Source organism: Equus caballus, chromosome 16 (assembly GCF_041296265.1).
Source record: "Equus caballus isolate H_3958 breed thoroughbred chromosome 16, TB-T2T, whole genome shotgun sequence".
Taxonomy (NCBI): Eukaryota; Metazoa; Chordata; class Mammalia; order Perissodactyla; family Equidae; genus Equus; species Equus caballus.
This window is the reverse complement of record NC_091699.1, coordinates 46,184,957-46,197,618: the sequence shown is the minus strand read 5'-3', so window position 1 is coordinate 46,197,618 and position 12,662 is coordinate 46,184,957. Positions and strand designations below refer to the sequence as shown.

Here is a 12,662-nt window from a genome sequence, read left to right as displayed (position 1 = left end):
AAACTGGAATAAGTTGTGACGACAATAACGTAGAAGGGGAAGAGGAGAGGGATGCAATCTGCATAGACTAAGGAAATAAAAGAGTATCAGAAAAAGGACTGTCTCATCTACGAGACTTTTGTTTATACAAACCTCACAGTAACCACTAAACAAATAATCAGAACAGAGACACAAACGATAAATAAAGAAACAACTGAGAAAACCAACATAGAGAACTACCAAACTGAAATGGCACTCTGAAATACACGAGATGAGAAACAAGGGAAATACAGAAAAATCAGAAAATAAGTGATAAAATGGCAGCATTAAGCCCTCATATATCAATAATCACTCTAAATGTTGTTTTTGTTTGTTTGTTTGTTTTGAGGAAGATTAGCCCTGAGTTAACATCTGTTGCTAATCCTCCTCTTTTTGTTGAGGAAGACTGGCCCTGAGCTAACTCCCATGCCCATCTTCCTCCACTTTAAATGTGGGATGCCTACCACAGCATGGCTTGCAAAGCAGTGCCATGTCCACACCCGGGATCCCAACTGGTGAACCCCGGGCCGCTGAAGTGGAATGTGCGCACTTAACCGCTGCATCACAGGGCCCGCCCCCAATAATCACTCTAAATGTAAATGGATTGAGTTCTCCAATCAAAAGACACAGAGTGGCTGGATGGATTGAAAAACAAAAGCCAACAAAATGCTGCCTCCAGGAAACACATCTCAGCTCTAAAGACAAACAGAGGCTCAGAGTGAAGGGATGGAAGACAATACTCCAAGGTAACTGCAAACAAAAGAAAGCAGGTGTTGCCATACTTCTACCAAAGTAGAATTCAAGACAAAAAAGGCAATGAGAGACAAAGAGACTCAGTATACAATGATAAAAGGGGCATTCCACCAAGAGGACATAACACTAATAAATATATATATGCACCTAACACAGGAGCACCAAAGTACATAAAGCAACTATTAACAAAGCTAAAGGAGATAGTAACAGCAACACAACAATAGTAGGGGACCTTAAAATCCCACTTACATCAATGGATAGATCATCCAGACAGAAAGTCAACAAGAAAATAGTGGAATTAAACGAAAAAATAGACATAATGGACTGTTAATAGATATATATAGAACACTCCATCAAAAATAGCAGAATGCACATTCTTCTCAAGTTCACATGGAACATTCTCAAAGATAGATCATATGTTAGGAAACAAGGCAAGCCTCAATAAATTTAAGAAGAGTGAAACCACAGCAAGCATCTATTCTGACCACGATGCTATGAAACTAGAAATCAACTATAAGAAAAAAGCTGAGAAAGTGACAAATATGTGTAGACTAAACAACAGGCTACTGAACAACCAATGGATCATTGAAGAAATCAAAGGAGACACCAAAAAAATACCTGGAGACAAATGAAAATGAAAATACACCATACCAACTCATATAGGATACAGCAAAAGTGGTCCTAAGAGGGAAATTAATGGCAATACAAGTGCACATCAACAAACAAGAAAAATTTCAAATAAGCAATCTTAAACTACACCTAACAAAACCAGAAAAAGAAAAACAAACAAAACCCAAAGTCAGCAGAAGGAAGGAAATAACAAAAATTAAAGCAGAAATAAATGAAATAGAAACAAACAAAAAAAAACAATAGAAGGATCAATGAAACTAAGAGCTGGTTCTTTGAGAAGATAAACAAAACTGACAATTCTTAGCCAGACTCACTAAGAAAAAAAGAGAGAAGGCTTAAATAAATAAAATTAGAAATGAAAGAGGAGAAATTACAGTGACTACCACAGAAATACAAAGGATTATAAGAGAATACTATGAAAAACTACATGATAACAAATTGGATAACCCAGAAGAAATGGATAAATTCTTAGACTAACATAAGCTCCCAAAACTGAATCAAGAAGAAATAGAGTATCTGAAAAGACCAATCACAACTAAAGAGATTGAAACAGTAATCAAAATCCTCCCCAAAAATAAAAGTCTAGGACCAGATGGCTTATCTGGAGAATTCTACCAAACATTCAAAGAAGATTTAATACTGATCGTTCTCAAAGTATTCCAAAAAATCGAAGAAGATGGAATGTTTCCTAACTCGTTCTATGAGGCCAACATCACCCTGATCCCAAAACCAGACAAAGACAACACAAAGAAGGAAAACTACAGGCCAATATCACTGATGAACATAGATGCAATAATCCTCAACAAAATATTGGCAAACCAAATGCATTAAAGGATCATCCACTATGATCAATCACAGGGGATTTATACCAGGGCTGCAGGAATGGTTCAACATCCACAAATCAATGTGATACAATACACCACATTAACAAAATGAGGAATAAAAACCTCAAGATCATCTCAATAGATGCAGAGTAGCATTTGGCAAGATCCAGCATTCACTTATGATAAAACCTTTCAATAAAATGGATATATAAGGAAAGTACCTCAACACAACAAAGGTCATATATAACAAACCCCCAGCCAACATAATACGCAATGGAGAAAAGCTGAAAGCCATCCCTCTCAGAATAAGAACAAGACAAGGGTGCCCACTCTCGCCACTCTTATTCAACATAGTACTGGAGGGTTTTGGCCAGGGCAATTAGGAAAGAAAAAGAAAGAAAGGGTATCCAAATTGGCAGTGAAGAAGTGAAACTCTTGCTGTTTGCAGGTGACATGATTTTATATATAGAAAACCCTAAAGAAGCCATTGGAAAGCTATTAGAAATAGTCAACAACTACAGCAAAGTTGCAGAGTACAAAATGAGCTTACAAAAATAAATTGCATTTCTATACTCAAATAATGGACTAACAGAAAGAGAACTTAAGAATACAATCTCATTTACAGTCACAACAAAAAGAATAAAATATCTTGGAATAAATTTAACCAAGAAGTTGAAAGACTTATACAGTGAAAACTGTAAGACATAACTGAAAGAAATTGAAGACATAAAGAAATGGAAAGATCTTCCATGCTCATGGATTGGAAGAATAAACATAGTTAAAATGTCCATATTACCTAAAGTAATCCACAGATTTAGTGTAATTCTAATGAGAATCCCAATGACATTCTTCATGGAAATAGAACAAAGAATCCTAAAATTTAGACAGAACAAAAAAAGACCCCAAACAGCCAAAGCAATCCTTAGAAAAAAGAACAAAGCTGGAGGCATCACAATCCTGGACTTCAAAATATACTACAAAGCTATAGTAATGAAAACAGTATGGTACTGGCACAAAAACAGACACACAGATCAATGAACAGAATTGAAAGCCCAGAAATAAAACCATACATCTATGGCCAGTTAATCTTTGACAAAGGAGCAAAGAGCATACAACGGAGAAAGGAAAAGTCTTTTCAATAGATAGTGGAGGGGAAACTGGACAGCCATGTGCAAAAGAATGAAAGTAGACCACTATCTTTCGCCATACACTAAAATTAACTCAAAATTGATTAAAGACTTGAAGGTAAGATGTGAAACCATAAAACTCCTAGAAGAAAATATAGGCAGTACACTCTTTGACATCAGTCTCAGAAGGATCTTTGTGAATACCATGTCTACTCAGGCAAAGTAAACAAAAGAAAAAATAAACAGATTGGGCCTTCATCAGACTAAAGAGCTTCTACAAGGCAAAGAAAACCAGGAACAAAATGAAAAGACAACCCACCAACTGGAAGAAAATATTTGCAAATCACCTATCTGACAAGGGGTTAATCTCCAAAATATATAAAAAACTCACACAACTCAACAACAAAAAAACAAACAACATGATCAAAAAATGGGCAGAGATATGAACAGACATTTCTTCGAAGAAGATATACAGATGGCTAATAGGCACATGAAAAGATATTCAACGTCACTAATCATCAGGGAAATGCAAATCAAAACTACAAGGAGCTATCACCTTACAGCCATTAGAATGGCTATAATCACCATGACAAATAAAAATGGCAAGCAATAGGATATATTGGAGTATATGAGGAAGCCATTTGGTATAAACCTAATTCGGCCTGACTTTGTTTTTTCCAAAAGGGCCTGACTGTGGCTATTGAGCATGCATTGCATATCTGCTTAGACATTTCCTATAGCCAGAACAAAGGCCCTTGAGATGAAGGTGCAACTTCCCCCGACATTGGCATTTCCTTAGGGATAAGCATCTTTCCTTAGGCTAGGAACTGATTGCTGCACTCACCTTTGACCACCCAGCTCGAGACAACAGACTGCCACCCTGCTGTGTTCACTGAGACAGAAGACCTACCTGCTATTTCCATTAATCCCTGTGCCGACAGAGCAGTTTCGCGACTATTGTAAAAGGGACATTTCAATCCTATGTGAAACATCCTCTCTGGGGGTATATAACCACTCTGTGCACCCCTCTTCTTTGGTGCCCTTTCTTCCTTCGGGAAGAAAGGCCCCGGGCCATGGTCCTCACATTTCAGCTCAGAATAAACTCTCCCAAATTTTCATTTATAGATTGGTTATGGATTATTTTCATCGACAACCAAGACAAAAAATAACACATGTTGGACAGGATGTGGAGAAAAGGGAACCCTCATGCACTGCTGGTGGGAATGCAAACTAGTGCAGCCACTACAGAAAACAGTATGGAGATTTATCAAAAAATTAAAAATAGAAATATCATACGACTCAGCTATCCCACTACTGGGTATCTATCCAAAGAACTTGAAATCAACAATTCAAAGACACTTATGCACCCCTATGTTCACTGCAGCATTATTCACAATAGCCAAGATGTGGAAGCAACCCTAGTGCACACTGACTGATGAATGGACCAAGAAGATGTGGTATATACATACAATGGACTACTACTCGACCACAAAAAAAAACTCATCCCATTTGCAACAACATGGATGGACCTTGAGGGTATGATGTTAAGCGAAATAAGCCAGAGAAAGACAAACACCACATGATTTCACTCATGACAAACACATGGACAAAGAGAAAAGATTAGGGTTACAAGAGGGGAAGGGGGTTGGGCTCGGGCATAAGGAGTAAAGGGGAACATTTATCTAGTCAATAGCAATTAATAACATACAACTGAAATTTCACAATGTTATAAACTATTATGATGTCAATCAAAAAACCAAAAAAACCCACAAGTGCACAGAAACTCTTGTATTTTTAAGGCACCACTAATTAATCACTTCTCAAAAGCTGTGTATCAAGGTACGGTGCAAAGGGTTTCTTAATGGAACACCAAAGCACCCCTTTGAGTGCCTTTTCTTGGAGTTGTCTTCTACCTCAGGTTTTTTTTCACTGCGACAAATCATATCCTAATTTATAATTTTTACTCTTCCTTAACAAATAATAGCATAGAGACTCTATGTCTTCTCTTATTCAAATGACTTGAGGCTCTAAAAGCCAAAGAAAACTCAATTTAGGGAACATCCTGAGGATGCCTTTTACCCTTGTGCATATAATGCCATTTTGAAAATGCCTATGGTACTCTAAGAAAAAGTATGTAAACTATCAAAAGCTGAATTAAAGGTTATACGCTTTCTTCTGAGAAAATAAATGAGGATATATACACTCTGAAATAGTTATTTCTTTTTCTAGAGATTCTAACTTTTAAATGTCAACTGTTCAAAATACTGTTATCTTACTTACTGTTTTTCTGGTTGAACCACTGCAATTTTCCTCTGCTTGAATACTGTAAGAAAAAAAAAATGTACATGTGAAGGAAAATAAAAAGATAAAGTTATATGTACTAAGCTAACATTAGCATATATTTAAAACCTAGTTCTGTATATATTTAACTGGCAAGTACTATAAATAAGTGCTGATATGTCTAAGCATCTAGACTAAGGCACATTTTCTGGGTAGGAGTCTTTATACAAAGATCAAACATAGTATTTTCAAGGTTCTCTCATCAATCAACTCCTATAAATATTTTCTAAGCAGGAATAGATATTCAAAAGAAAAACTGATTTTAACAAGGGTGCCAAGACCATTCAATGGGGGAAAGTACAGGCTTCTTAATAGCACTGGGAAAACTGAATATGCACATTAATGAAGGTAGACCTTTACCCTACACAATATACAAAAATTAATTCAAAATAAACCAAAGACCTAAACATAAGAGCTAAAACTATAAAACTATTAGGGGAAGAAAACATAGAGGAAAATCTTCATGACATTGAATTTGGCAATTTCTTGGATATGACACCAAAAGCACAGGTATCAAAAGAAAATATAGATAAACTGGACTACATGAACAAAAAACAACTTTTGTGCATCAAAGGACACTATCAAGGGACAGAAAAGGCAACCCACAGAATGGGAAAAATATTTGCAAATCACCTATCTGATAAGGGATTAATATCTAGAATATACAATAAAATCCTACAACTCAACAACAACAAAAAAACCCAATTAAAAAATGGGCAAAGCCTGGGGCCAGCCTGGTGATGCAGCGGTGGGGTTTGTGTGCTCTGCTTTGGCAGCCCAGGGTTCACCAGTTCAGATCCCAGATGTGGACCTATGCACCACTTATCAAGCCATGCTGTGGCAGGCATCCCACATACAAAGTAGAGGAAGATGGGTACAGATGTTAGCTCAGGACCAATCTTTCTCAGCGAAAAAGAGGAGGATTGGTGGCAGAATTAGCTCTAATTAGGGCTAATCTTCCTCAAAAAAAACAAGGGCATTGGACTTGAATAGACATTTCTCTGAAGAAAATACACCAACAGTCAATAAGCACATGAAAAGATGCTCAGTATAACTACCACTAGGGAAATGAAAATCAAGACCACAGTAAGATACCACCCCACACTCACCAGGATGGCTATTACCTACCCCTCCAAAAGAAAACTCCAAAAAATAAACAAACCAAAACCCCCCAGAAATTAGCAAGTGTTGGGAAGAATGTGAAGAAGGTGGAACCCTCGTACATTGCTGGTGGGGATGTAAAACGGTGCAGCTGGAAAACAGTCTGGCAGTCCCTCTAACTGTTAAACACACAGTTATATACTCAAGAGAAATGAAAACATGTCTACATAAAAATCTGTACACAAATGTTCATAGCAGCATTATTCATAATAGGTGGAGAATGGAAACAATCCAAATGTCCATCAACTGACGCATGGATACACAAAACGTGGTATCCATACAATGGGATCTTATTCAGAAATACAAGGGAATGAAGTACTCATACTTGCTACAACATGGATGAACTCTGAAAACATTACGCTAAGTAAAAGAAGCCAGCCACAAAAGACCACATATTGTATGATTCCATTTACAGGAGATGTCCAGAATAGGCAAATCTACAGAGATGGAAAGTAAAGTAGCAGTTGCCTAGGACTGAGGGGCGGGAGATGGAGAGTTGATTGCTAAGGGGTAGGAGGTGTCTTTCTGAGATTATGAAAATGTTCTCAAATTGACTGTGGTGATAGTTGCACAACTCTGTGAATATGGTAAAAAACACTGAACTGTATACTTTAAAAGAGTAAATTTTATGTTATATAAACGATATCTCAATAAAGCTGTTTTTAAAAGGGGTGAGAGAGTTGTCACTTTTAAGATTAGGTTACAAAAACACTCTAACGTCCATCTTGCTTAACCTCTCTTACTCTCTCCCTTGCTGGATCTGATGGAAACCAACCGCCATGCTGTGGGTTCCCCTATGAAGAGACCCACATGGCAAGAAACTGAGGGAAGCCTCAAACCAACAGTCAGCAAGGAACTGAGGTCCTCAGTCCAACAGCCCACAAGGAAATGAATTCTTGCCAACAATCATGAGTCACCTTGGGAGCAGATCCTCTCCCAGTTGGGTTTTGAGATAATTAGAGCCCTGGCTGACACCTTGACTGTAGGCTGTGAGACACTTGGATCCACAGGACCCAGCTAAATTGTGCCCAGATTCCTGACTCAAAGAAACAGTAAAGTAATAAATGTTTGTTGCAATAAGTGATTTTCTAGGCAGGAAAAGATTACCATAACATGATTTTGTTTTTCTCTAAAATGTCCAGACTACTAATTGGTAGGAGCCACATGACAGATTATTTAACAATCAAACCTTTGACACAGAAATAGACAGCTACCTCGTGCTCGGCGAGGAGCGCTGAGCGGATGGCCATTGGTTTCACACCAGCCCAAAGGAAATATATCCATGGATTCCGCACTTACAATACATTCAGGTATGGGCTTCTTAGAACCTGTTCAGATTAAAAAAATGTTTTAGACCTTTAAATAGCCTTCTTCATAAACTACTTCCTAGAAAAAGTTCTACTGCTGCAATTATACAGACACAAAGTCTCTTAAGGAAGTTCCTTTTACACAGAAGTTAAACTTTTCATGTGTGACAAACATTAAGAAGAAAAACTAGGGGCCAGCCTGGTGGCGCAGTGGTTAAGTGCACATGTTCTGCTTTGGCAGCCCGGGATTCACCAGTTTGGATCCCAGGTGCGGACCTATGCACTGCTTGGCAAGCCATACTGTGGCAGGCGTCCCACATATAAAGTAGAGGAAGATGGGCACAGATGTTAGCTTAGGCCCAGTCTTCCTCAGCAAAAAGAGGATTGGTGGCAGATGTTAGCTCAGGGCTAATCTTCCTCAAAACAAAAAAAAAAGAAAAAACTAAACCGTCCCCCATGCATAACCATATAAAGACCAAAACGGGTAGCGAATATACAGGGGAGCCCTTAGGTACAGAACAGCAAATAAGCAACTGGAACTACCAGGTTTTTCGTCAGACAGTTGACAAATATGGTCAGTTCCATGAAATAACTGGAAAGCAAAAGCAAAAATGACAGTTCTACTCAATGAGAACATTAGTTCTGGTACTCAGGAACAGGCCGGAAGGTAGTCCAGTGAATTCAAATCAGCAAGTGACGTAGGCAAGTTGCTCAGCAGGGGTTATGTAAAAGTCTATATTCAATACTGTCCTTGACATCTGCATTAAATGCCAATTCTGCAAATCAGGAACAGCAGGTACGGAGTCTGACCATTTGGCAGCCAGGCCACATACAGTAACTGTAGCACTGAGTATTCCTAGGGTGCTCTCCACCCACAAACCTGTCCATTCACTGAATATTACTTCTAGTATATCTTTTCTATTTAACATACTTTTTGGTCCTATTTGTTGGGAGCAACCAAAATATTATCTCTTGAATAAGCTAGATGTTAATGCTCATGCTCATATTATTTTGGTCACAACAAAATATATACTATTTGACTTATACTTTCCCCTTCAAAAAAATAGGGGAGTCTCTCCTGAAGGCTTTTTCTTCATACTCATTTCCTAAAATTTGAAAGTCAGACAGAAAGATAAACTTTTGGCTTAGAACCTTGCATTACAAATTAGAAGTCTCTGAACAAGATGCCTATTTAGCTAATCGATTCAGTTTAACAAGGCACATTACAGGCGTCAACAGGAAAAACAGAGAAGGCTCCTCAGAGAACTGGAACTCACCCTCCAGCTGGAGCCACAGATATGAGCCTCTCACAGCAGTAATGGTGGCAACACACACTTCTTCGGGAAGAAGAGGGTTCACGGCCTCAAGCTTCATGTTCTCCTTAAATTCATGCTCACAAATTGACTAGAAAATAAACGAATCAAATCTAAATGCCTACTCAATATTAACTCATGTCATCATTTGAGAGACCTTCTCCAAGTAATATTTAATCCTAGAGTAACACTTTATTTCAAGCTATATTTTGCTTTGTTTCTCAATGAAGCAAAGGAAAAAGTCTGCCTCTCTTGGTGTTATAGGCAGTATGGTTTCTGAGGTTAGATACACCTGCATTACTGCTACCTCTGTGACTTTGCCCAAACTGTGTAACCTCTTTTTGCCTCTGTTTCCTCACCTGTCAGGTGATGTCAAGAACACCTATCTCACTGGGTTATTATGAGGTTTCAATAAAATAAACGACTTAAGGCTCTGTGCCCTGAACCAAGCAGCTCTCAACCACTAGCTGGTTCACTTCCCCTCCTATAAAGGGCCCTATCACACAAGAACTCCTGGTTCCTTCTTCTATGTGTATCCTAAAAGGCCGTCGGGATAAATAATGCTTATGAATAAGGGGAAAGGGTTGTTTAAAAGATATGTTTTAAAAATTTGCAGCTTCTGGGCCAAATGGAGAACTGAACTTCTGTATTTAATTTTTCTCTCTCCATTCTGACAATTCACCAACTAAAGTGTTTTTTTCCCCAGACATAAACTAACTAGGATGGATATAACAGGAGAGGAGACAATGACAACACTTCATAAGCTAAGATTTAGAAATAACATCTAGAACTAACTTAGCAGATTAAAGAAAGGTAAACGAATCTAAGCTGACAGTGAAGCAATCCAAAAACTGGCAGCACCAAGTACTAGGCAACTGGAGATAGAGGAGAAATAGTCAAAATAAAAAGATCTGTTGAAAACATTTAAGAAGCCTTTAGGTCATGCCATCAGCTCCTCTACTCCACACCCCAAGGCAACTGTCTCTCCCCCCTCCGCTACAGCAGATGAGATTTATTCTCCAGAGAGGGCAAAACACAAGATCCCCGGGCAGGAGGACATAGGAACTGTTGAGGGCATGCAGGCAGTGCCCAGAATAGGGGTTAGCATGCGGCACGCTGAGAGGTCCAACCCTTGCCTCTACCCTCCAGGCAAGGGACTTCTTGTGGTAATATGACAAGAACAAAGAGAAACACATAAAGATATGGATTTAGGTGTCCCCAGTAAATGGCCAGCCAGGTCCCCCACCTTAGGGCAGTTCAAGGTTGACAAGCCTCAACCACATACTCAAGAGCGTCCAATCAGCTTTTTCTTTCATTCCCCATTCTTAAATATAAGCAAATAAGAAAGCATTACCAGACATCTAAAGATAGGAAAGCTAGAGACCAAAACAGACAAAAACAAGCAAGTTGGAGAAAACAGACTACATAAGAAGAACACCTCCAAAGAGGGAGGGGTAATTTACATCCTGAGTGAAAGAAAAACTACTGCATCCTTAAATAAAGAATAGTATGCTGTTAAAAATAAATACTCAGAGGGGCTGGCCCCACCGCCAAGTGGGTAAGTTTGCATGCACTGCTTCAGCAGCCCAGGTTTGCAGGTTCAGATCCTGGGCATGGACCTATGCACCGCTCATCAAGCCATGGTATGGTGGCATCCCACACAGAGGAACTAGAACGACCTACAACTAGGGTACACAACTATCTACCAGGGCTTTGGGGAGGGGAAAAAAAAAAAGAGGAAGATTGGCAACAAATGTTAGCTCAGGGCCAATCTCCTCAAATAAATAAATAAATAATCAGAGAACAGACACAGTTCTGGAAAATCAAAACCATGCTACTAAAAACTTAGAAGAATTGGGGCCAGCCCGGTGGCACAGCAGTTAAGTTCCCACGTTCTGCTTTGGCAGCCCAGGGTTCACCAGTTCAGATCCCAGGTGTGGACCTACACATTGCTTGTCAAGCCATGCTGTGGCAGATGTCTCATATAAAATAGAGGAAGATGGGCATGGATGTTAGCTCAGGGCCAGTCTTCTTCAGCCAAAAAAAGATGAGGATTGGCTGCAGATGTTAGCTTAGGACTAATCTTCCTTAAAAAACAAAATAACAACAACAAAAAACTCAAAAGAAGGGTTGAAAGGTAAAGTTTAGGAAATCTTCCTACAAGCAAAGCAAAAAGAGGAAGAAATAGGAAACAGGAGAAAAAAGGTAAGAAAAGTAGAGGTCTGATCCAGAGGGCCAACATACAAATAAAAGGAGTTCCAGACAAAGAGGAGAAAGAACATGGAAGGGAGGAAATGGAAGAAGAGATTCAAGGGAGCTTCCAAGCACAGAGAGGCAGAGTGTCCAGACAGAGCATGCCCACTGAGCACCCAGCTCGCGGATGAAGACAGGCTACACCATGGCTGGTCTCTGTGAAATGTGGTGACAAACAGATTCTATAACCTTCCAGAGATGGAGTAAAAGGCACATCATCTATGAAACATCAAGAATAAGAATGGTTTTCAACGTCTCAACAGCAGTACTGGAAGACAGAAAATAACTGACTAATGTTCTCAAAATTCTCAAGTAAAATAACTTCCAACCTAAAATTCCACATTGAGCCAAACTATCAATCAAGTTAGTAGAATGAAGACATTTTCAAATATGCAAAGTCAACAAAAATTTACCTCCCTAGCATTCCATTTCAGGAAGCTATTGAAAGATGGGCTCTGTCAAAATAAAGAATAAACCAAGAAAGAGGAGGCCATGAGATATACAGAACAAGGATCTCAAATCTCAAGAAAGGGGAAAAGCAATTCCTTGGATGACAATGAAGGGCAGTTTCCAGGATTAAAACTACGCAGAACGCCTAGAGAGCAACGCATCTAGGTAGAGAGAACAGAGGGTGCTAAGAGGGATGTCTCTAAGAAGATATTAGAAATCCTACATCAGCGTATCTGAGTGGTCATGGACATGAGGAAAAGAAAACATGGCTAGGGAACATCTTCTATTTTAACCCTTCTACCTTAATATACAAAGAAATGACCTGAACTAGAAAATAATCTACACAGGCCTAGCTGGATCAAAGAGACTTCTGGGAAATGCTATAGGGATTCAACTGGCTCCAAAAACAAGACTATGACTCAGGCACAAGGGCACTGGTGCTTGTGGTCTCCATAATCATCTCACTCAGGGCCTGTCTTCAAGGTA

At 39.0% G+C, this 12,662-nt stretch overlaps 1 protein-coding gene across 9 annotated transcripts in view; it reads right to left on the bottom strand.

Moving 5' to 3' along the window:
* SFMBT1 (Scm like with four mbt domains 1) overlaps positions 1-12,662 on the bottom strand; it is a 138,648-nt gene that overhangs the window by 21,355 nt on the left and 104,631 nt on the right. For all 9 annotated transcript variants that reach the window (XM_001492162.7, XM_070237394.1, XM_070237397.1 and 6 more), the window contains 3 exons: positions 9,438-9,564; positions 8,068-8,181; positions 5,633-5,675 (listed from right to left, as the gene is read on the bottom strand). In XM_001492162.7, coding sequence (XP_001492212.1) covers positions 5,633-5,675; positions 8,068-8,181; positions 9,438-9,564 — 284 coding nt within the window. The remainder of the gene's footprint in view (positions 1-5,632; positions 5,676-8,067; positions 8,182-9,437; positions 9,565-12,662) is intronic.